General features: G+C 41.4%; 1 protein-coding gene across 2 annotated transcripts; it reads right to left on the reverse strand.

Moving 5' to 3' along the window:
- Positions 1–3,349: 3,349 nt before the first annotated feature.
- Positions 3,350–23,444, reverse strand: c1ql4b (complement component 1, q subcomponent-like 4b). Of its 2 annotated transcripts, none has more exons than XM_056438537.1 (4): positions 23,068–23,444; positions 22,263–22,429; positions 21,295–21,963; positions 3,350–6,736 (listed from the first exon to the last, which is right to left on the reverse strand). In XM_056438537.1, the coding sequence occupies exons 3-4, from the start codon at positions 21,832–21,834 to the stop codon at positions 6,557–6,559; spliced, it is 720 nt and encodes a 239-aa protein (XP_056294512.1). In that variant the 5' UTR covers positions 21,835–21,963; positions 22,263–22,429; positions 23,068–23,444; the 3' UTR covers positions 3,350–6,556. The 2 variants fall into 2 exon arrangements, with proteins under 2 accessions (XP_056294512.1, XP_056294513.1); XM_056438538.1 differs by having other exon boundaries at positions 21,295–21,966.
- Between the last annotated feature and the right edge of the window lie 3,042 nt (positions 23,445–26,486).

Consider the following 26,486-nt stretch of genomic DNA (forward strand, 5'->3'; position numbering starts at 1 on the left):
CAGTGAGGGTTGTGCATGTTGTTTGGCTGCACTGAGGGTGTTTTGAGCCATGTGTTAAGAGTTGTGTTGCTTGGAATGAGTTTTGCAGGTGATGTGAACTGTTTAGCTCAGGTGACTGTTGGTAGTGCAGACTGTGGTTAGAGTTTTGCACATGTGACTCCAGTTGTGCCCACTGTCGTTTAGCAATCGGAAAAAACTGTAATGTATTTATTTGGGTTAAACTTTGATTAATTCAGTAGAGTCATAGTGTGGCAGTTGTTCCATATTTGGGGATCGGGACTTCTCCAAGGCGTGACAAATTCACTCTTTGGGGAAATGATTAGCAAGGCAAGGCAAGGCAAGGCAAGTTTATTTATATAGCACATTTCATACATGAATGCAATTCAATGTGCTTTACAAAAAATAGATCAAGAATAAGAAATAAAAAAAGAGGAATACAAAGTGCATCAAAGAAACAATTTAAAAAGGCATAAAAGCATAAAAGAAGATTAATAAAAGAAAAAATAAAGATAAAAATCTAAGTGCAAAGAATCATTCCTTCTGTCGTTGTCTTATTATTTCAGGATTAATACAAGATTCAATTTAAGGCAATGGAGAACATAAACGTTTTAGCCTGTTTTTGAAAGTAGTAAGAGTTGGTGCAGATCTAAGCTCTTCCGGAAGTTTGTTCCAACTGTGTGTGGCATAATAACTGAATGCTGCTTCACCATGTTTTGTTTTAACCCTGGGAACAGTTAGCAGACCGGCCCCAGATGACCTAAGAGGCCTAGAGGGTTCATAAGGTGGAAGCAAGTCAGAGATATATTTTGGACCTACACCATTTAGAGATTTATAAACGAGCAGCAATATTTTGAAGTCGCAGGATGAGATATGTATGTAACTTTTTTTCACTTGTATCTAAAATGTCATTTCTAATATAACAAAGTAAAACATATTTAATTATTTAAAACTGATAAAAGTGATTTCCAATGTCTGCACAGATAAAGGGAGTGACAACCACTAATAATTAAAAAAAAATTAAAACCTCCCATTGTAAATATGAATTTACAGTACGTGACCAAAACTATGCATGCAAGCAGTCTGGAGCCATTATTCAATGCTGTATTCCTGATAAATACAATTGTGTATCCATGTACCCTCATAATGAGTTGATCCAGAAAAATACTTTTGTAAAAAAAAGTCTTAATTGAAAATTCAGAAGACATGAGAGATCCGAAAAAAGGGAGCAAATTATAAACTAACGGAATGTTTTCATGTCTTTGACCTTTTTACTGGTTCTCAGTTAGTCAGAGGCTTAAATTAACCTTCATTAACAGAGAATGTGTGTGTCTCTCTTTCTGTGTGTGTGTGTGTGTGTGTGTGTGTGTGTGTGTGTGTGTGTGTGTGTGTGTGTGTGTGTGTGTGTGTGTGTGTGTGTGTGTGTGTGTGTGTGTGTGTGTGTGTGTGTGTGTGAATATTACATGACCCAGGCTAATTTGTGAAAGTCCAGAGACAACATTGTAGAGTAGTGCTTAGTTTTCCTCAGGCAGTCTGTGTGTTTGTATCTGTTGTGTGTGTGTGCGTGTGTGTGTGTGCGTGTGGTGCATCCGTCTGCACTGAAGGCGAGAGAGTGAAGCCTATTGATTATTTTAATCCTCCTATTTGTGAGTCTGTGATCCTCTCGGCTGAGCCTTCCACAGAGGGATTGCTAATGGGGCGAAACGCTTTCCTCCTCAGACCTCTCTCCCTGTCCAATTAACTTAACGCTGGAATCTGTGAGGAGGGAGCAGTGGGACTCAGATGGTGGTGGTGGGGGTGGGGGGTGGACACACTGCTGCGACACAACTTTACCAACACCCCCCCGTCCAACATCTCTCAACCTCTCATTTGCACCAGCAAGAACTTCCTGTTCCAGAATAGTAGTGTGTCTCACCTTTAATTGAAGATCCATCTGCTTGTTTTATTCTGGTGAGGTGAGAACTCCATTCAGATGGTGTTTCATTTTCACAGGATGGCCTTGTAGAGGGTATAAAGCAGCAGCAGACGAAGAAGTAAGATTTGTAATAGGAAAGCTACCTTAAAACAAGCTGCTGCCGCTGTAATTCTGTCTTACCGCAGGTACTTAAATAAAATGTGTCCAATTAGTGTTTCTGTTCTACTCTTCTTGAAGCTAGAGTTCAGAATATGGACTGCCTAATAAGGCACTGCTGTATTTCACCAACTGATAATAAACCTGAGTGGGGCGAAGAAAACTCCACCACTGACCCAATTAAAGAAGAAACCTTTAAAACGATCAGGTCAATGGAATTAATTGGCATAAAAATATACAAACGAGACAATAGAAACTACCAGGTTGAGAGGCAGCAGTCCCGACGCCAGAGGCCTCTCCCTTCTGCTGCTGCCACAGGAGCTTTAAAGCACTCCCTTCATTTGCAGTCCAGGTGCAAACGCACATTTGTTTGAGGATAAGTTGAGCTCGTTGAACAAACCTGGGCGGAGCTTAACCCTTGTGTTGCCTTAGGGTCATTTTGACCCGAATCAATATTACACCCTCCCCCCGCCTTAGGATTAATTTGACCCCATTCAATGTTTAATGTCGGTGTTCTTTCGGTAGTCAACAAACAAACATAAAGTGCCTCACACTTAAACTTGGAAAACAATATTAATTCTAATAATTTTCTGGAGGTTTTAATTGCTGGCGTCAAATTGAACCCAAAGGGTAAAATATGTTAGTAAATATAAAGGTAACAGGAGGGTGAAACATTGAATCGGGTCAAAATGACCCAAAGGCGGGGGGAGGGTGTAATATTGATTCGGGTCAAAATGACCCTAAGGCAACACAAGGGTTAAACAGGACAACAGTGCAGGGAACAAAGACAGCCATAATACCTAACACAGAGAGGGGGTGTCAATGTCACAAGGCATTGTTTTGTGCTGTTTAAGATTATGCAACCGCTTCTCTAAAGTGAGCGACATCAGATCCAACACACTCAGAGTCAAAAGGATGAAGTCACTGTGAACTACACATTTACTTTCTGGACTGGCTTATTTCACACATCTCTGTAGTATCTGTGCCAGAAGTTGTTAGACAGTTTACATCTGAGTTTTCGGTGTTTGCTGACATTTATACTACAGATCAATATGTGTAGAAATTTAGCTGCCCACAAAAAATACCAAATAATATTATAAAAAAATATATTATATTTTAATCATTTACCTGAAGTACTTGAAGTATATATTTTTACTTTATTTATTTAACTCTAGCATAGAGTCGTTTGATGTAAATACCCAAAAAAATAGCACAAATCAGGCAAAACTTATTGTTATTCAAAAATAACAATAATTTGGAAATAATGTCCACAAAGTCAAATAGTTTACCACATTATTCTTTATCAATGAAGGAAAAAATACATGGCAGGTAGGCTCTAGGTGGAAATACTGGAATATATTTGTCATCTTTTTTTCATATTCGAACCTTAGATAAGTTTGACAAATGATAAAAACTTCTTGAAATCTTTGCAATAAAAAATAATCACCCTGAGCAGTGAGAACTTATCACAAAATGTCACGAGCTGGGTTTTTGAAGAGAACAAAGAATTTAAAAAACAGTGATTTTACTCAGCAACGCAAAATAATCCTGAATTTTCTTTTAATTTTCTTGTGTTTTATGGTCTTCAAGGGCAGAGAAAGAAAACTATGCTGATTTTATACATAACAAATACACACAATTCAGCTTGTACAGTGACAACAATGAATCCGCACTGCTCGTGAACGAAGGTAACAGCGGCAGAAAACACACACATTGGGAGGCAGCATGACACAGAGGTTATGTAAAGCCACTCAGGGGGAATGTCTGTGTACAATTAATTCAATTCAATTCAGTTTATTTGTATAGCCCAATTACACAACGTCGGGAGGGCTTTTCAATCTCAGTACGAGAATGATCAGAAACATTCACGTCCAAATCTCATGGGGGTCGTCACGCTATCTATCCAGCTTCAAAGTTGGATCTGTGACTTGTTGGGCCAATATAAAACGTGTTCCATGGCACTAAAACTACAACAGATGTGCTACAAAGAAGTATTATATTGTACCCGTCAAAGCATTATATCATGAAAAAAATAGAAATGTTAAATATAGTCATTTGGTTACATCAACATATTTATAATGTAATCTGGATGAACAGCACAGTTACATGCTTCTGTTGTTCGTTCCCTCATGTTTCCCACCATACCAAATGCACCTTGGTCTTCATTTTGGGGGCTTTTATTCACAGTAGAGTCACATTCAGTTACATACAAAGATTCACAATCAACGTCCTCAGTTAGCATCTATATTTCTTAAAGTGGTCATCAGATTGCTGTTTATATCAGCTTGTTCGTATCGCCTGGATTCAACACGTGTCTCATGCATAAAAATGAAAAAGATAATGTAAGGCACAGAAAACCGACATATATGGCAGTAATACATCAACAACAGTCACCTGCATTTGAAACACATCTTCACATGAGTATATTCACAGTAAAATGAAAGGAAAAGTTTGACACTTTGTGAAATAAGCTTATTTGTTTTTATGCAGAGAATTAGTCAATACCACTCTTAACTGTTCAGTAAATATGACACTGCACCCAGCCCAGCCTTGCTATGTCCAAACGACAACCTACTCCACCCACCTTTTTTTAAACAGAACCATCTTGAAGCCGCTGTTGGAAACTCTGGAAAAGGGAATGCCCTTTAAAAAAAAGATGTAGCAGGGGATTGGATGAATCATCTGTCAGAAGAGCAACAACTAAATAATTGACGAAGGCCGCCATCGTCATTCTTTGCTCTTCTTTCAATGAAGAATTAATCTGATGCTATTGCAGCATCTACGCTAACCAGTTCAGAAGCCACCATTGTAAGAACGAACAGTCCTCTCTCTGTATCGTCACACACACACACACACGCACACACACACCTAATGACCGTAGCTAACACTAGCTCCTCGCAGGACGCTGACTGGATTACTTTGGATTACCGGACAAAAACACATTACTTGAAGCCTGACGAGATGGCTTGATGTGATCCTGTGATTCTCTCATGATCTGTATACATCGTGATAAACTAATAATTAATTACCACCAGAAAAACCACAAATTCTTGTTTTTATAGTTAGGTTTTTGCAGGAATCAAACAGACAAACACACAATGTTTAGTGAGTCTTAAAGATTCTGGTAAATAGATTCTATTACCTTTTCAACCGTGCCAGACTAACAAATTCCCCCCGTTTCCAATGCTGTGTTAGCATAAAAGTCAGTACACTTCCTCAAAAGTACTTATTGGCTTAAATAGCTTCGGAGACCCCTTCTCACACACCTTTTGGGGGTTTAGAAAGGCTGTGTTTAACCACTTCTGTAAGTTTCTGATCCAACATTCACACACATCTCACACTGTTATTGGGCAGCTGTGCAGAGGTGAGAAAGGAGCCATGGTTTTAACTTTTTTCTCTATTTGTTACACTACAATTTCAACTCCATATTGGTACAATATCCCATAGCTCCCCTCTCTAAGACTGCTGGCTTGTCACTTGACCTTCCAGTGTAACCATTCGGTTGATGGACTTACACTTTTAAGTTACAGCTTGGTCAGACAACACGTCTTACAACTCCTTTTCTTGTTTGACCCTGCCCTTACGCTATAAGCTAAGTAGATGCTGGCCAAAGCGTGATCGTCAACAGACGAATATCAGGGTTTACATTTTCTTATCTAAATCTCTGCAAGAATGCAAACAAGGGTAAAGCAAACTTTGGAAGCCAGATGTAAGTGTGTCTGAACAGTCTGTAGAGGAAGCCTCAGCTCGTTAGTAGGACATAATGAGCCTCCGCCGTGAGCTGTGACTCAGGAAAGATGTCAAAGCGAAACATCTCGATATACCGTGTGTATTCAGGGACTGTTGTCAGCAACTTGACACCCCCTCCCTTAACAGGAGGTGCAACATTTGCAAGTTTAACTAACAGTAGCGTGATACTTTCATGCTTTAACACAGGCAGAAGGGTCAACACACACGTATGCTCGCACACAAACATACAACACACTGGATTATGTTCATGGCCTTGGCTGTATTATCAGCTGCGATCAATATATTCATGACTTTTTTCATTTGGAAATCCACCTCACAGTGAAGGCGAGAGGCGGTAGCCAAGTACACACACTTTGATTTACAGTCTACATTGAGAGATCATTCCAGTCGATTTCAGACCGGTGGCTGAAATGGTCATCTTGTCACAGCGTGACAACTGATAGGAGAAGTTCAATTCATGTGAATCCGGTGTTTTAGTCACACCGACACACACTGTACATGGCACAGAATAATGATTACATTAATGTTTGTGTGTGAGAAGCAAATGTTAACTGGTAATATATACAATACTGTATGATTTTTTACACAATCTCTCTATTTGTTAACTGTGACCATGTAATTACATGTCTGTATTTGGAACGGCATTGAAATGACAAATTACATGAAGGAGTCATGGTGATGTTTGATGAAGAAGGGAGAGAGAATACAGAGAGAGAATATATAGACGTGAGTACAATGTCAGTCTGGGTAGATGAGGAAGCCAGAGAAGGTGCTGTATTTGTTGATGTTTCCGCCGTGTACTTTGCCCCCGTCCAGCTGTACACACACTTCGTCCCCAACATCCAGGTGCAGGATCACACTGTTGGAGGCGTAGTCGTAGTTCTGATCTGCATCTTGAGCGATTGCACTGGCTCGCACCTGCAACAGAGACAGAAAAAAAAGGCAATGTTGACAGACTGCAAAGGGGGAAAGGAATAAGGAAATGCCATCAAAGAAGTGTATATGTGTGTATTTTACAGTATATTGAGGTCTTGATTAAAGCTTATTATAGTTGACATACTCTGCTGTATTTATATTTCTTGGTTATTTTTTGCCTTTGTCGAAGAGATTAGGGATATATTTTTATAGCAAAAGTCCCTGGGCATGCTCACAGATGTCATCTTAACCTGTAAGCCATGGGACACTAGATCAGTTGTGCAGATATTAAATATATTTCAGATCTGAGTTTTTTCCAACCACATTTAAAAAAACTTGATGCTTGCTTCTACCTGAGTTTTAGTTTTAGTGTGGTGAAAAACTACAACACAATACTTAGCGTGATGGAAAACTCTCCACTGACATTATGTGATGTTTTAGGCGTAGCAACTTTTTGAAGAGCAAATGTACATCCAGGTAGAACATCTGCATATTTTACAAACTCATTTGAATTTTAAGAACCGGCCTGAAAAGTGGCCCGAACTGAACACCTGACACTCCAACAACAATATGTATGTTTTTTGTTCAGATGCTGATATTGGAACAGCATTGTTTACGTTCATCACTAAATGTAACTGAGCCATTTTACTCAACACAACATTTTTTGGGGAGGTTTGTATGGCAAGAAAACACAGCTGGCCACTACGTCATACTACATAAATACTAACCACTATTGAGGCATTTCAAATGTTTTGAAGATTTAGAACCTTTATGTATGTACGTACATTACTGTATCTTTAAGATAAACGATTTTCACTAATTATTTACCAATCTTTCATTGGTTAAAACATATTTATTAGTCTCTTCCAAGCGTCTTTCCAAGCCTCTGCTCCCACAAGCTTCTCTGCTCTTATTTAAATTGTTGGTCCTCTTTTGCAGCCCGAAACACTAATAATCACCTGCAATGGAGGCATATTCACCACAGCCATCTAAATATTAATTACTGGGTTGAGGGAAAAGTCATGGCAGATATATGACTTTCTGTTTTCAACGGGAAGATTGCAAATGTTATGTAATTCAGCGATCTATTCTAGATTGATTACTATAGATTAGATATAGATAGTACATCATTCGGTCATCACCACAGCCGTCTACATACCACCACAAGCGGACACCGACGTAGCACTATCGGACCTACATGATGTGTTATGTCGGCATCAGAACAAGTATCCCGACGCGGCTGTGGTGGTGGCTGGGGACTTTAATAGGGCTAACCTAAAAAAAGTCATGCCGAACTTTCACCAGCACATTACGTGTGCTACCAGAGGGGAAAGAACGTTGGACCACTGCTATACGCCATTCAAGAGAGGCTACAAGGCTGTCTCTCTCCCTCCGTTCGGGAAATCAGACCATGCCGCCATTTTTCTGCTTCCGGGGTAGCGGCAAAAGATCGCGGGGGAAGCGGTAGTGACGAGGAACGTGAAGCGGTGGTCTGACCAATCAGAGGCTGAGCTACAGGGCGCTCTGCGTGTCGTCGACTGGGACATGATCCAATCCAGTTCCAGTGGCGTCAGCGAGTTCTTGAAGTAGCAATGAGCCTCATAGCAACGCTAGCGGACACCATCGTCCCCACGGTAAAAGTTAGGGTCTTTCCTAACCAAAAGCCGTGGGTTGATGGATCCATCCGTGAAGCTGTGAACGCCCGTACTGCTGCCTATAACTCCGGTCTTGTATCCGGCAACATGGACGAGTACAAGGCAGCGGTCTATGGACTGAGGAGGCGGTGAAGGAAGCCAAAGGAGGTACCGAGACAGAGTGGAATCACAGATGGAGCAGCGCGACACCAGGCGCCTATGGCAGGGGCTACGGACTATCACAGACTACCAGAGCAGACCCCGCGCTATGGTGAGTGCCGACGCATCCCTAGCGGACGACCTGAACTCATTTTATGCACGGTTTGAGGCTAGCAACAACAGCGCTAGCTCGCCGGCTAACAACAACACCGTTAAGCGTAGCGAGGTGAGTTCTACCGCTGGGACGAACACACACTCTCTGTGACCGAGCACAGTGTGAGGAGGGCTCTGTTGAGGGTGAACACCAGGAAAGCTGCAGGTCCAGATGGCATATCTGGGCGAGTACTGAAGACCTGTGCTAACCAGCTAGCTCCAGTGTTCACCACAATATTCAACCTCTCCTGGCTGAGTCCGTGGTCCCCGCCTGCTTCAAGAGATCCACTATTGTCCCTGTGCCCAAGAATGCTTCTCCAGCATGTATGAATGACTACCGACCGGTGGCCCTCACCTCGGTGGTCATGAAATGCTGAGAGGCTGATAAAGGACTACATCTGCGCCTTCCTCCCTTCCTCCATGGACCCGCTGCAGTTTGCTTATCGCCCAAACAGATCCACAGATGATGCTGTCTCCCAGGTACTGCACACCACACTCTCTCATCTGGACAGCCAGAGGGGGCTATGTGAGACTGCTGTTCATTGATTATAGTTCAGCTTTCAACACCATAGTCCCTCCAGACTGGCGGCAAGCTGATTGAGCTGGGACTGAACACCCCCTGTGTGCTTGGATCCTGGACTTCCTGACCGCCAGGCCACAGGTGGTCAGGGTGGGCAGACACACCTCAAATCCCTCACCCTGAACACAGGATCCCCCAGGGTTGCGTCCTCAGCCCCTACTGTACTCCCTGTACACACATGACTGTGTGGCCAGGTTCAGCTCAACACCATCATCAAGGTTGCGGATGACACAGTGGTGGTGGGCCTGATCTCCGACAACGTCGAGAAGGCCTACCTGGAGGAAGTTGCTGATCTGTCACTCTGGTGCCAGGACAACAGCCTCATCATGAATGTCACCAAAACTAAGGAGCTGATTGTGGACTTTAGGAGGGTACAACAACAGAGGACGTACTCACCACTGGGGATTAACGGGACTACTGTGGAGAGGGTGAGCGGGTATAAATACCTGGGAGTCCACATCACCGAGGATCTGACATGGTCAACAAACACAGACACTCTGGTGAGAAAGGCAAGGCAGCGCCTCTACCACCTCAGGCAGCTGAGGAAATTTAAAGTTTCCCAGAGGATCCTTCAGTCCTTCTACTCTGGAGCTGTAGAGTGCGTCCTGACAGGAAGCATCACAGCCTGGTTTGGCAACTGCTCCGCTCAGGACAGGAAGGCTCTGCAGAGAGTAGTGCGTTCGGCTGAACGCACTATTGGAACTACACTCCCACCCTGCAGGACTTGTACACCAGGAGGTGCAGAACCAGAGCCGGCAGGATCATGAAGGATCCTCACCACCCCAACAACAGACTGTTTCAGCTGCTGCGGTCAGGCAGGCGCCTCCGTAGTCACGCTGCAAGAACAGAGAGACTGAGACGGAGTTTCTTTCCTCAGGCCATCAGGACTGTGAACTCCGACCTCACCAGGACCCCCACATAGACCCACACAACTGCCCCTCTTAGGCACACACACACACACACACACACACACACACACACTTACTGTAAATATTGTGTTGTTTTTTATTGTAAATAGTGTGTACTTGTTGCCCTTGCACATTCCTGCTGAGCATTGCCACTTTCATTTCACTGCACACCCTGTGTGTGTATGTGACAAATAAAAACATCTTGAATCTTGAATCTTGAATCTTGAATTCTAATACAAATTGACAATCCAGTGTGTTATAGGCTGATGATGTATGATATCTCTTTCATCTTATTGCAGAATCCCAACTCAAACCAGTCTGCTCACGTTATCTGGATGTAACCGATGTCATTTTATTTCCTGTTTCATTCTGTGATCTTGGTGTAATGTCATCAGCAGATTCCTTCCTGCCCACTGGGTACAGAGATGAGATGTGCAGTGATCTTTGGCCTAAAACCTCCATTTGAGAGCACATCCTTTCTTAGCCGCTATCAATTTTTCCAGAGGATTGTTGCTCTCACACCTGATCCACCTGTTGCAGAGAAGAGGCTGATGGGGATTGCAAGGATTGCATCAGGGAGGACCTGTTCAATTGTAGAGCAATTACAGCAAACACAATGAACGTGCAGACACACACATACTGCTGCTGATATATGGACATTGTTTTTTATGCAGCTGAACTATAACAATTTATAATCAATGCCATTAGCCACTATTATGTCACAGGCATTCAGCTTTGCAAGGGTGGCATATTTTCACCAAGTGTGTGTGCTTAATTTAGCATTATATTTATAATTAAATTCTAAAATAAAGCACGTTATTTGTCAAACAGGTTAACAAACATATATAATTAAATAGGTTGACGAATATCATTAAAGAAACACAAGAAACTGAAATATTTAATGCTATATAATGCTAAACATGGACAATATACATCAACAAAGACCCCTATAACACAGTTACAACAAGAGCTTGTCCTCATGAGCTTCATAACACTGGCATTAATGTCTATAAATTGCTTGTATACAAAACCAACACACAAAAGATACATTAGCTGGTGTGAAGACCGAACAGACCGACAGAACCTGGAGGCTGAAGGAATATCTTTAAAGTAATATGGTCTGGAGAGTCATTCTCCACTCTTTTATCTACATCTGGACAGGTTTATGTGTGCATGTCTGATTACACAGTACGAGCAGCCATTTGGGAGGAAGTCGTTCCATCTGATGATTACTGTACATGTTTAATAGCAGTTAACATTAATATAAAACCGCTAAACACAGATGCCTGCATATTCCACGATCATAATGCTCTTTTACATGTTGCTATTGAAGAGAGGTTTCAAATGAAGGCATACACCTGCAGCTACCCACAGTTTTTAAATGTAATGTCATGGTTCAAACAAACAAAAAAGGTCTTTTCTTCAGTTGAACATGGATAAAGAGCTGTTTTTCTGTCGAATAGGAAAGTGATTTTCATTATTTAGGGGTTTATGTTTAGTTACAATTATATTCATTGGGTAAGTAACCAACTATTCAAGCACAAGGTCCATTTAATAGTTGAAAATAAAGTACACAACCACAAACATATTAATTATATGGAAATATGATACCCTCACTCCATCCTTGTCTGCGGCTCACTAGTCCATCATCTCCACCAGTCATTAAGCTTCCCTGACTCTCTTGTCATTACTTACATAGAATCAAATAGGACTAAACTGTCCGTCACTCCTCATCCTCCATCAAATGATACGTTTTTTTCCAATCATTTCATCAATTCAACTCAATTTATTTCTCCATGCAACCATTCCTTCAACGTGGTGAAGGTGAACAGTTGTATTCCCCTCCCCGAGACAGAAATGAATCGATACATTTCCTTTGATTTAATTCAACTCACATCACATCATTAATTGTTGTCTCACCCTACACCTCACGCCCCTTCCATCTCCCCTCTCCCATTCGCTACCACATCGCTATCTCTTCATTCTGGACCCATCTATCCATCTTTTTGTGTCCTTACACTCCAATTAGATGCAGGTCACGTACACATTTTCTCTCCCCCACCATGGCAGTGTTGGCGGGAGCAGCGACTAAGTGTGTCCCTGTCCGGTCTAAATCGGATTGATTAACGGCGTGCTGCTGTGGCATGTCTCCTGAGGACCCCACCCCATCCCCCCTTCTGCCTTCTTCTCCTCCTACCCTTGCAGTATCCCTTACCCCTCTCTACCTCCAGATGTGTCAGGGTGTGCTATACACGACTGCAGGCTACAGTAATTGGTATTCGGATAGCCATGGCAGCTCCCTGCCTAATAGGTCCGACTCCTCAATAACTCCATACAATCACAATAAATGGGGCCACAGGATAGGCTACAGTGGTCAAATGGGCCCATGAAACACTAGCAGGAGGATTACACACTCACTCACGCACACACACACACACACACACACACACACACCTACACACGCACACACCAATCCATCCATCTCTCTCTTTCTCTCTCTCTCTCGATCTCTCTCTCTCTTTCGACAAGAGCAGCTCTCTTTGTTTTTCTCAAATCTCAAGTGAACACCTGAGAAAAACCATGCAGCATATGAGACATTTTGTTATTTTATACTGTTGGACTGCTTTACACTGAAGGGACTGAACAGCTCCCCTGAGGAGACCTAATAGGGTTTAGGAGAAATATAACAGTAAAGACATTCTGACATCTTGTACGTCCAACATCTGTCTACATGGTTGAGCGGCAGGATTCCCCTGACAGTATGTTCAACTGAGCTACAGGCTGCCAGGCTGCTCTAACTTCCTACAATACAGTATAATATTACAATAGAAATATAATACATCTCTGTATGTGCATGGACAACATTACAGCAATCCCTTCTATTTTAGTATGTGTTTAAACTACATGCAGCACATTAAAAGGACTGCTGGGTTCTACCTGTGTGTCATCCATGTTGAAGAGTCTATTTAAGTTGCAGCATTGATATTCACACCACCTCACAGAAAGTCCCGTTAAACATGAAGATCAGTTAATTATATTTGCTGCCAAAAGGCTGCAATGTTATTTATGGCTTTCTGTGGTTGACGTCCTTATGAGAACTTGGACTCGACTCCACTAGACAGTGGTTATGCTGACATTTAATATGTTCATGATTAATTCATGGTTGCATTCTCCTCCATATAGTAACCCAGTGGACAAGTTTAAACATTTTATCCACATATTTTGATGAGTGTGACAATTGACATTATCACAGTCAACATCAATATCATTGCCACAAAGGAATATGAGTTGATTGTAAATCAACAGTCATCTGAGTTGTACTCAATTAAACAAAAATGATAAGGTTAAACTATTTGTTTTTATCAATGTATTACAAAAAGGAAATATGTGTAAAGAGTATTATTAAAGTGTTTTAAATTGGATAATCAGTGGGAAAATAACTACGCACATTTACTCAAGTATTGTGCTGCAGTAAAATGTTTGGTTACATATTGTGCTTTATTTTTTATTTTTTTCATACTACATAAAATTGATCTGACATGAAGTATTGTTCATATATATTTTTGATAAAGTTTAAACTACCTGTAGTAAATAACTAGCTCCAGTTCAACCAGCTACACAAGTGGAATGTTTGTCTGCATCTGTATTGAGACTCTAATAATGTAATTGTTGTATCATTCACAGGAAACATTCATTTATGTGCATACTATAACTATGATACTGTGTGGTACATTATAAAATCTGACAAACTAATTGTACCTTTTTTTATATTAGTTAACCAATTGCCTTGAAAAAAAAGTAACTAGGTAAACGTAACCATTATTCAAAGGTCTTTAAGACATTTGTACTTTTTAAGATTTGGATTGAAGACTTTAACTTGGAACTGCTATTTTTTTACATTGTTCTATTGGTTTTCTTCAAAGATCTAAATCAGTGGTCCCCAAACTGCGGCCCGCGGGCCGGATCCGGCCCGCCTCCACATTTGGACCGGCCCCCTGAACAATACCAGAGACGCGTTCCGATTTATTATTATTTTCACCTAGCCCGCTGCCGTTGAGATTGCAGTGAGACGCGGAGAAAATGTGAAGTGTTGCTCTTCGCAATAGAACATCTTTGATGGGACGTGTCGCGTCTCGGCCAATCAGCGTTCAGATGTCCACAGCGTTTGGGAAGTTAGGTTAGCTTGAATGTTAGTCCGCTACATCTGCTGCTGTCACGCTGCACGGTGTAGCGATACTAACAAAGTACCCGTACGTTAAAAACGATGTGATTTAGCATATTTTTAGTATCGATGCTTCATTAAAAGAGCGACAAGGGAAACGTTATGTGGCCCTATAAAAGGAAAAAGTTTGGGGACCCCTGATCTAAATACTTCCTCCGCCATTGTGGAATATATTTTCTTGAACCGAGCATGAGCTGGTGACATTGCAGAGCTTTGTGACACTAAAACCAACACAGATGTATCTGCGGGTTCGGCTGTCAGCAACAATCAGTGAAACCCTGTTTTCTCAAAGTGCACAGGAGGCGCCGGGGCTTTGGAAACACAAGAGGGAAAGGCAAATCAGGATTATTGTCAACAGTGCCGGAGATTGATAGCGACAAGGGAGTGAATTTCTGTCCGTTGGCTCAACGCTGTTCTGACTTGATCTGCTGCTGTTAGGGAGAAGGGAGACCCGCGGGACAATAGAGAAGATTACACTGCCTCCACTTTTCATTATGGGGCAACATTAAATAGGGAGGGAGCGAGACAGAGAAGTTGGAAGAGACATTGAAAGAGAGAGGAAATTGAGAGCGTAAAAATAATTTACAGACACTCCAAAATGCTCAATAAAATCTACATTTTCAGATGTGAGCTTCTGATTTGTGTGACATATTTAAGGGCTCCCATACTGTATTTCAAATTAATGTCAACAAAAAATGTTCATCATTTGTATGTGTATTGACCCAACGTGTTCATATTGTTTATGTCTCAGAGAAAAAGATAATGGAAAGCGGCCGTGGGTGTCAGGAGAAAAGAAGGACACGTATCGTGAAAAAGAGTGGCGTGTGAAAGCAGACATTTTGGATAAGGAAATACAGACGGGTGAGCAGCTGCATCCACTTTCAACAGTCTACGCACAGGATTCACAGGAAGCCGAAGTTGAGGGTGGCTTTGAGTGATGTGGAAGGAGCCTGTTGGATAACAAACTGATCAAGCATGTCCGCTTCAGAGGGGGGGCGGTGCATGTAGTGGGTTATTTTTTCAGTTTTGTTTTGTTTCGCAGTGGTGCCTTGATCCTCTGGTAATAAAACTGACAGGATTCATTCACTGTGATGTACAAACCTCTCAGAGCGGAGCGAGGCGATTGAGACGGGGTCTCTTAAACTTACCTCAGGGACCTCTAAGGGTGAACTGGGAGATGGAAGAAGGCCAATTGAAATGGCCCTTTTTGTAAAAGCCACTGTGTTCTCTCTGCCTCCAGCCATATGTACCAGCCTGAGGTATCCTGTTTCTATTATGCAGGTCGACATGTAACACATCTGCTGCACTGCACTCACGCTAATTGGCATACTAAATGTTAGTATTTTGCCATGACACTCAAGACTCAAGGTGTCAAGATGTTGATTAAAAAGTCTCTAATTGGCTCTAGACTGAAACCTTTGAGAGTAGAGGAGATGCCTTGATTGGAAACGAAGGGGTTCTTTGGCCGGTCTACCTGCAGCTAGACACAAAGCCTCTGCTCTGAAGTTAAATTATAGTATTCCCTTATGATAGATTGTTTTCTGTCTCTTATCAACTATGTGTGTTTAAAAAAAGGTATGTGCACAGAAACACAAACAGGAGGTGTTTTAAAACCTGTTCACAGGGCAGAAGTTTGTATTCCTCTAATTCTGAAATGGTAATCCAATATGCATTTTATGTTGGTTTGTGTCAGCTGTGCTACTATCAAACACGGCTGTCTGTGAAAGAAACAACATCCTGCTTCCATGATGAGGAGAAAATTATGGTATAATGGGGAGGCAAATGGAAAGCACAACAAAGACGCAACAGAACACAGTTTTAGTTGGCGGAATATAATGGCCTTAGCCATTATAACAGAAACATATAGTCAAACAATGACGGTGTGCATGAACATGCATATAAATGTGTGTGTTCTCAGAGAAAAAGACAAGAATAGAAAACAAGGGCAAGCTGCAGGGTACATGAGAGGACGCATTCTGTTTACTCTTGAAGAAAAGCTTTCTGAATGGGGAGGACTATTGTCCTTTAACACACAATGTTCCCCATTATAATTGTGTCTGACACCAAAGCAATGTACCACACAGAAAATGTGTCTTGATTATAAATAATTCTCATAACATACACAACCGTTGGGGAAAAAACAAAGCTCCCAAAAGGCAAAAAGAAAAGTCCAATGAATTGCCACATGAGGTCCATATTGACACCTTGACGTACTGTAATAAGCTTCTACCTCTCACAGAAGACACATCACACCTACCTACTGGAGGCGAGCCGCTCGTTTCCTCTAATTGAGCCCAAGCTTGTCATCACCACCAATTGGAAGTGACATATTACATTATCTAATTAGCTTATTTTCCTACATGATCAGTTTCTGTTGGTTACATGAGAGCCAGTCCAAAAGTAGCCAGTTGACTGTTAAATCCACATATATTGTTTTCACCTGCACACCATTAATGCACCTTTCCTCCCAAGCTGAACTCTCCACTTTTAATTCATCTTTGCTTCTTGTGTTTACACCTCACATTGTTAAGGCTGAGCCACTGTGTTGGGCTTTAATAAGGCGCTGCCTTCTCCACCAGGCCCCTCACATCGACCTAATGCCGGTGCCACATAATGAGATCACTGTGTGTCAAAAGCAGATGAGATACTGAAATGCTACTACCACACTGATGTCATCGAAACGATAGTGTGTGTGGTGTGTGTGTGTGTGTGTGTGTCTGTGTGTGTGTGTGTGTTTGTGTGCATGCATGTGTGTGTGTGCATGCATGCATGTGTGTGTGTGTGTGTGTGTGTGTGTGTGTGTGTGTGCATGCATGTGTGTGTGTGTGTGTGTGTGTGTGTGTGTGTTTGCAGGCACCATAGACCAAACAACTGACCAGCCCAGTTTCTCCCATATTGGACCAGCTATAAATATTCACAATCCCTATCCATGCTCATCGTTGTAAAGGGCAAAGTACATATTGGTGGTGAATTATATATCCATTGAAAAGGTCATCTATTTCAACACCAATCTTCTGATGAGTTATGGGACACAAAGAGAGAAGAGGATTCCTTGCATTGAGTGATTCATCTCTGCAAACTTAGTACACACTTGCACATCAGCTACACAACAGCTGGCAACGTGAGTCTGATTTGTTTCATATATGTCAGTCATAGCTTTATCCCATATCCTCAACTCCTCCCTTCACCGGAGGACAGAGGACACTCTCATGTTGCCTATTCTCTCATCCTCCTATGTCCACTCTCTTGTGAATATCCATCCATCTCTCTGTCAGCCCACTTGTCTCCTGCCTGTCCCTGCAGTGATCTCTCCCCGGGATGCGTCTTATTCTCAGCTCCTTTTGACAAGACATTGATTAACACAAAGCATATCAGCCTGACATTGTTATACACATACACACATACACCCATGCTGCGAAAGCACTATCGACTGGCATACAGTTTTAAAGGAATAGTTTGACATTTTGGGAAAAATGCTATTTCACTTTCAATGTTGCTCCCTTTTTTATGTTAAATATGCAGGCCTTGATTGCTTAGCTTAGCTTATACATAACTCCAACGTCAAAGGTAAATTGTCATCTTTACACTTGTTTTTTTGTTCAAAAAACAAATATCAAAGATATAATGTGTTATTTAGCTGTGTTGAACAGTGACGCAAACATGTTTCAATATTTTAAGTATTATTCAGGATTAAATTAGAAATGTAGTAGCCTGTCAACAAGAATAATGTTAAGATAGCTGTTGATGGTGAATACAAAACTCAAAAACACAAGCCAGCTGCTACCATAATATAAAATGTTCTGTTTGTGACAATATAGAATCTGAGATGTGGGTGTGGAGGCTTTTGTAAATGTTTAAAGACACCTTGGAAGGAGCTATGTAAAGTTAGGATAGTATGATTTAACTATTTGTTTTACCTTTAATGTAATCTCTAATTGACAAACTTTTCCAGTTTTATTCCCAAGGTGTTCCTCATTGACCTAGCTGGTTCACAAGAGCACTTGTCTATTCACACAAGAAGCCATCAGGTGCAATGAAACTGTGAGGGCAAGATCAGCACTGAATTGGGTTAAATAATTTAGTTGATGGAAAAGATAATTAATGGGGAAGGAGTCAATAGCCAGTGTGGACGATAATGGTGTGTGTGTGTGTGTGTGTGTGTGTGTGTGTGTGTGTGTGTGTGTGTGTGTGTGTGTGTGTGTGTGTGTGTGTGTGTGTGTGTGTGTGTATCTGTAAAAGGAGGGGCACAGGTGGAGGGGACAAGATCTCATCTAAAGGCTATGAAAGATTTATCAGCAAGTGAAGACAGGAATGACAATGTCTGTGAAGGCACGCAACAAACCAAGTCCTCCAATTATAGCTGGCATTTAACTGTCTGTCCTCTTTACTCTGCACCATCCCGTCAAATCGATGAAATAGGGAAAAACTGTTTTTATTGACTTGATCCGACAAAAGAAAGATCTATATTACAATGATGTAGGTATTTGGGATGTCTATAAAACCAAAGGTTGTATGAAGAATATTACATTTTACTATTTAACCCTATTGTGTTAGTTTGTAGAATATTAAAAGAATATCAATATTCCAGTTAAATCTGGTGAGCTCATGTATCAAGGAACGGGCAATTCATTTTGGTGCAGATTCAGGAATAAAAAAATAATTGTATATCATTGCAATGAGTAAAATATCGTGAGCAATTTTCTCCAGTTTTCTCATGAACTATTGTACTAATTTAGATTTGATCCGGAGATGCAGTGGATTGTTCATTCTTTCTGGAAGTTTTCCTCATTGATTGATTAAGTTGTTTGACACATTTTTCACATTCTTATTTTTCAGCTTTTCAAATATACAGGAAGGATTTGCTGATTTGCTCTGTATTGCAACAGTGTGAATTTGATCGGAAAAAACTAGAGGATATTACATTGGACTATTTCACAGATTAAAAGATGAATCAGAAATAACTGTTAGCAGACACATTTCATCATCTCCATCTAATTATGCAGATCTGCAAATAATTCTAATTGTGATATCATGAAAACTCACGTGCCAGTTATGTTGGTGAATATAACAATTAAATGTGCTTACTGTCTTGCAATATAAAAGAAATATCTGGATTTGACACCAAAAATAATTAACGGCTTATAACCGAATTTTAAGCAAATTTCACTGAAATTATTTGACAGGTTTTTGAGATATCATGATGACTAAAAAACTAATTGCAGCAAAGGCACACGTCAGAGAGTGACGCTGCAATAAACCACTGCAACAATCCAGGTTTTCCCAGTAGCAGGCACCATATTGTTGGACTGTTGAATATCAATACATGGTGGGAAAGCCAACTAGGCCAGCAGCAAGTCCTCCTGACTGAGCCAAAAGGTGTAGCGTGAACTTCCTTGTGAAGCTCATCTATGGCAGAACTGGCAGACAATGGCATGTGTTTGGCTGCAGCCTTTTTTGTTCCAGTGTCCAAGCTTTGGACTTTAAAAAAACCCTTAGCTTATAAAAATGTAATGGCAATTTTTCATGTTCACATAATGAGGAACAACTTGTTTAGTGTGGAAGATTTGGATGCAAACTGCTCAACTGTCTCCTGTTTAATTATTACTGAATTGAATTCTAAAGTCTTCTAAGACATCAAATAAAAATCAGTGAACATCAGCCCAGCAGGTTGAGGAGTGTGCTGAGTAGCAAAGTACCGTCCGTTCATATGTGAGAAAAGACTGTTGTACATTCGAACACTCAGCCCTCTGACTTGTAACAATGCAAAGCGTACGAAGCATGTTCTTCCTTCTATCTTCCTTCTGGTAATCCCCCGGACGTCACTCCTCTGTTCCGGAGCACACATGTCAGATTCAGGGCTCCTCAACAGAGTGAGGGCTTAGCTCTTCAAGCTTGACATGGATCTCCAGATGGAAGCATTCAAGGCTTTGTGCCAGGCATTTGTACTTGTTTATTTATTAGTGTTAAAGTCAGAGTTCCTTAGAGGACAGTAGCCAGCTGTTGCATTTTGGCGTTGTTCCACTGAGACGTGGAAGATTGTTATCGTATTGATCGCTTGACTGTCTCTCTTGCTCTCTCGCTCTCTCTCTCTTTTTCTATCTCTGCCTTTGCGTGAAAGTTGTACAATTGATTGCGGTTTTCATTTTCCTTGTTAAGTTGTTTTTAGTCCCCCCCTCTGTTTCTACTCTCATCTTGTATTAGTTTCCTCTTCTTTGTCCTCCAATGTTTTTAGTTGTATTTTTAAAAAGAAGGTTGATAGATATTCGCTACACAACTTTTGAGATCATTTAATTTTAATGCTGCTCAATTAAAACATAATCTCTATTCTTTTGTTTTGTGGAAACTTTGCTTTAGATCGTTTTTGTCTGAAAATTCCAAATGATGCTCTCAAAGCTCAGATGTTAAAATACTAATAATAATACATACTCCTTTCCGCTTTCCAGCAGCCCACTACTCCTCATGCTTAGGATGGGCAGAATGCAGAGGTACAATTTCAAGTATGCATGTGTGTTGAAATGACAACGTTTTTCATAAGGTTAATGTTCTTTGTGCATTTTCCATGTCCAAATAAGAAAGATAACATGTAGTTGTCTCAGATTGGAAAACTGTTTTATGTTTTCTACTTTGGAAGTAGTCCAGAACACTGGACTGTAATATATTGTACAGATGTATGTATATGCTATTTGTGTCGTCGCTGCATTGCATGCAGAGTTGCTGTTATTGTGTCCACTGCTGTTGGTGGTACCGGGTGATACTTAATCCCTCTGTTTATGTCTATCTAGGTTTTCATTCATTTAATTTGGTTAACATCTGCAGACTGAGAGCTTCTCTCAAAAGCTGGACCTTTGAGATCACAATACCAGAGACACATTTCTTAAACACAAACGACTCACAGACACACTCACCTGTCCGTTCTTCTTCAGGTCAGCCCACATGCTCGTCCCATCACCTCCTCTCATCAGGACGTGGTAGGTGAAGTAGTAGATGCCAGGCAGAGGGCAGGTGAACTTGCCGGTGCTCGGTTCGTAGTAGTTCCCTACGTTGGTCACAACATCATCAAACTTGAGTATTTCACTCCCTTCGTGTTGTTTCCGGAGGCCTGCATAGAAGGCGATTTTGGGACTGTAGAAGGATGGCCCGTAGCCTCCGGGTCCAGGCCCAGGTGGACCAGGTGGGCCGGGCTTGCCGGGCTCTCCGGGGGGCCCTTTGGGACCTGGAGGACCGGGAAGTCCAGGGTTCCCCCTGAACCCCTGTTTACCCCTGCGGTTTGAGAAGTCTGGGGGCTGAGGGGAGACGGCTGTCAGCTCTCCCTGTGGGGGGGTGAAAGTGTCACACACCATCTTGCAGCTCCCAAGCATCTCGAAGTGCGTACCCCCTCCTCCGGACCCTCCCCCCTTGGTGGTGTGGACCAATAGGGGTATGGCCACCAGCAGGACCAGGACCATGGCCACGCCGACTCCAGCCCCGATGACACGTTTCTTGCGGCTGATCCTGGAGGCGGCCAGCGTGAGGAAGTCCTCCTCCCCCTTCGCTGGAATGGTTGTGCCGGCCAGGCTGAAGGCTGAAGAGAGTCACTACTGGGTTGAAAAGGTAGAGGAGGAAAATGTGTGATTGTGCAGGACAGAGATAGGAAATAGGGGCTATTCTAGGATCGGGACAGGCAAGTCTCAGATGGGAGAAAATCAGTAGTAGTAGGAGAATAACAAATAGGTTTTTGGTATTCAGAATATTTGTTTTATATCCTTTTATTTATTTGTTTTCTTCTGGTTCACAATGTCAGAGGGCTGTCAACCTATTTAAAGATAATACATTAATTTAAAAGACCAAAAAAACAGAAAGATCTTTTTATATATATTTTTTGAATAAACATCACCGTTGAGAAGTTGATTTTACAGCAACTGCTGTTTTAAAATCCAGATCTTTTGGAGGCTCTGATAATAAGCTTTCAGTTGATCAGGCAGAGAGCTGTCAGGTGGGGTCGACAGTATTCCCACTGGAGTTCATCTCACCCACCACATATAGGGAGGACGCTTCACTGATCTGTCGAGGAACGAAAAGAGAAGAATGAGGAAACTGCTAAATCTCTGCTCTTTTATTATGTTATTGTGGGAGCCTGGATTAGATTGATCTCATCAGTTTACTCCTCCATTCAAAGTAGCTACAGATTTGTTACGGGTCATAAAAAGGCAAATGCTGAGGAAAGGGCAGGCCACATTGCATTGGATGTGGAAACTTGTTTTAAAGGCAGCTTGGATGAAGCAATGATTTCATCACAGGTGACCCTTAATTTAGACGTAATAGAACAATTATTTTCAGCAATATACAAATTATGAAAAATGTAATGCAGGATAGAGAGAGAGTTTATAAAGCTTTACTATCAACATTTTATTTAAACATATTTGGCCTTATAAAAAATTATAATGAACTAATAGGAAACCTCAGTTATATCATAATCAAACGAACTGGGGTCACAGCTATATGCTATTATTGCAGGCCTGCATTTATTATCACTTATTATTATATAACTTTGACGGAAAAACATATTAAAATATCGGCTATATTTCCCTTTTAATAACAATAATCCTTTTTAATTTGTATATGGTAATCAATTAAATAAGAGCAAGAGAAAATAGGGATATCACCGGCTAACTTTTATTTTAAAAATATAATCAGCTTACCGAGTTCTTTCCTTCTTTTCTTCGCGGTCTCAGCGTGTTTTCATGCCGCAGGTTCAGATGGAAACGCCGTAAAAAAACTGATCCAGGACCGAAATCCTTCCGAGAGTGAGCGCTTTCACGGTGACATCGGCTGAAGTTGCACCGCGCTGCAAACTCAAAGTCACACTAATGTTTAAACTCTCAGCATCGCATCCAGCTGCTTGGTGGCCGCAGCGCCGTCCTCCGCACTCAAAGCAGCGCTCGCAAGCAACCTGAGCAAATACGAAGTGAAAACAAAATATATATTTTTTAAAGAGTATTAATGTGAGGCTCCAATTCAAAGTCGCGTGGCGCTCTTTAAAATAAAAAAAATCACGTATTCTAACGAGTTACTTTTATATACTTTCGCCCTTCAGAAATCCCGCTGCAGAGCGACTTAATTTGCAGCAACAGTTCACTCACTTGTTGTGTTTTCCGTCCTGCGTCTCTCCTCTCAGCATCTGCCTACTGCTCCCCCGCCCTCTCTGTAACACACACACACACACACACACACACACACGCGCACACACACGCACACACCCTCCCATCCTGCATGTGACCTTTTCACAAATCATGATGACCACATCTGTTTAATAGTTTAATCAAACATTGTCGTTTTTTCATATACCGAAGATTTATTTGCACACAGTTAGAACCCAAAACAGCTCTTATAATAATAACATATGGAGTCATTATACTGTAATACAGGGATAATTTCAACATTCTTTCTTAATATAATATATTTGTTAGTTATAAAAAATCACACACCATAGAATTGTATTATAGCCTTACTTGGCCGAATAAAGATATTTTTTCAATAAGATGTGGAGCTTCTTGTGGATATGTTTGTTGAACAGCAGATGTAAAGAGACTAACTGAGACTAACACGTGGGCTACAGATGTGAGACTAACACTCACAGGAAGGATGTTGAAGTGAAAAGGAAATGGTGAAAAGAGGAGAGTGGTGCGTTCTCAGGTTTGTTGTCAATGTGTTTCTGTAGCTTTCAGACCTCGTTAGAGATGAAAGATGTATCGCTGTTGACAGCCCCATGCTAACTCCTCCTCCTCCTTCTCCTCCTTCTCCTCCTTCTCCTTCTCCACCTTCTCCTTCTCCTCCTGGTCTTTTTCTCTTACTTTTCTCTCTCTTTCTCCTCCTTCTCTCTCTCTGACTTTCCATAAACATGTATCAAGTAATTCATTCTCAAATCGGACATTGTTTTACATTATGTTTTGGAGTGCTAATGCACTGTTCAAGAGCAGGGATTCCTCCGAAATATGTCTTTATTGTGTGTCTTTCTGTTGCACTACACTTAGTTTTATCATAAACACACACCTGACATTATAAACACATCTGTCCGGACAAACAGTATTTCGCTCACATTTTCACAAGACATAATGGTCCAGGGGCATTTATTCACAAAGCAATTCAGGCAACCCTGCAGTCCTCCAAGGCACAAGTGCTTGCATGTACTGTCAGTCCTGCTCCTTATTCATTCATCTCCCAACTTTACTGAGCAGGAGAGTGAAGCAGATATTGAATATGGATCAATAGATCACTCCCCAGAATGCATACTGTCAAACGACTGAGCCGTCAAGCAGATGCCAAGCCTCTGGTCACATTTGCATTTGGAGGAAGAAAATAACTATTGCTTGTCAGACAGCAGGAAGCTGTATGGTTTCTGTTTTACAAAATTGGCAAATTCCAGATAGTAGAAAAATAGTTGTCTATATTGATGAATATGTGCTTTTACAGTATACTTTCACTACACGGCTGGCTGTGCTACTTTATGTGTCTTTATTGCATGTGTGAGTGCCTATGCTTACATATGTACACACATACACACATCATTTACATGTGAGCTCTGACACATGGGTGGCACACTGAGAGGCTCCCTGCATTTAAATGATTATTGCCAAGAAGGGAGGACAATTTAGCGAGAATGAGGTTTTTAGAGCCCTATGAAATATTAACTAAGCCGATGAATATCAGTTGTGAAGCGATAATGTCTCTCTCTGACTCTGTTTCCTCTTGATATATGATATTATGTTCTTGTCTAGAATATGTCATCCTCTTCTGTGTTTAATTAGAGCTCATGGTTTTTTAGGGAAAAAGAGTTTGATCTTTTCATTTGATTTGTACAATACAGAATTTTACTAAATATGAGTTCAGAATTGGTTATTATCAGAGATAACTGTTGCATCTCCTTCCATGTGCTTAACTCTGACATCTAATTTCTGACCTTCAGATAAACTGTAGAGGTTAGATTAATATAAAGGCTTTCCAGTTTCCGGAAGATCTGAAGACCAGAGAGTTACAGGGTTAATGCTACGTAGGGACATGGCTGCTTCTCCTGTGCTCCGCCGCCGAGCCGGCCGGTTCCAGCTCCCCCTGTTCCGGTCCCGGCTCCCCCTGTCCCGCTTCCGGCTTTTCCGTTGCCGGCTCCCCCTTTCCCACTTCCGGTTCCTCATGTCCCGTTGCCGTCCCGGTCGGTTCAAGTTCCCCGTTTCCCGTCGCCGGCCCGGTCGGTTATAGTTTCTAGTCGCTGTCCCAGTCGGTTCTAGTTACCCGTGTATTGTCGCCGTCAATTCTATCTCTCTATCCTGTATTCTCTGGCCAAAGATGTCTCGAAGCTTCTTTTACAATTTAAGACAGATGTCCTCCAGGAGCCTGTCATCTCTGCAAGGTTCTGTTGCAAGCCCTGATTTACATGCAATTCTTTCATATCTAGAACGTACTGGATTGACTGGTACGTTTTTGAAATGGACTTGGCAGGAAATGCCAGGAAAGTTTGTGACCGTAGATGAGCTGTTATCTCAAAATGGCATAATATATGGGATAATATGAATGAAGAAAGTCATGAAATTGTGACATTGAATTGACCACTTTTTTTAGCCCTTGGAATGTTTTTAAGGTGTCAAAGACAATGTAGACAAACAAAAAAATTATGGTAGCTTACTTATATTTATGACTAAAGTTACAGCGCAGTAAATCAATAAGTAAAATAACTTTTCAGGAGCACAACACAATGGTTAACTGCTGCAACAACATGGTTATAATTTGTTCGTTAACTAACAATAATTAAACAGGTCTTCCCCATTGAGCACTTAGCAAAAGATGACCATGTGGCACAAAATGCATGTGTCATGGTGTCACGGTTGTCGCAGCGAGAGAGGACCCAAATGCCGACATTACTGCACAAACTAATACTTAATTCCACAAACTACTAACAGGACGACAAAAACTCAGACCAAACAGTACGAAGCCACACTGGGAATGAGACAAACAGGGTTTAACCCTTGTGTCGCCTTCGGGTCATTTTGACCCGATTCAATGTTTAATGTCGGTGTTCTTTCGGGAGTCAACAAACAAACATAAAGTACCTCACACTTAAACTTGGAAA

This window comes from Pseudoliparis swirei, chromosome 18 (assembly GCF_029220125.1).
Source record: "Pseudoliparis swirei isolate HS2019 ecotype Mariana Trench chromosome 18, NWPU_hadal_v1, whole genome shotgun sequence".
Taxonomy (NCBI): domain Eukaryota; kingdom Metazoa; phylum Chordata; class Actinopteri; order Perciformes; family Liparidae; genus Pseudoliparis; species Pseudoliparis swirei.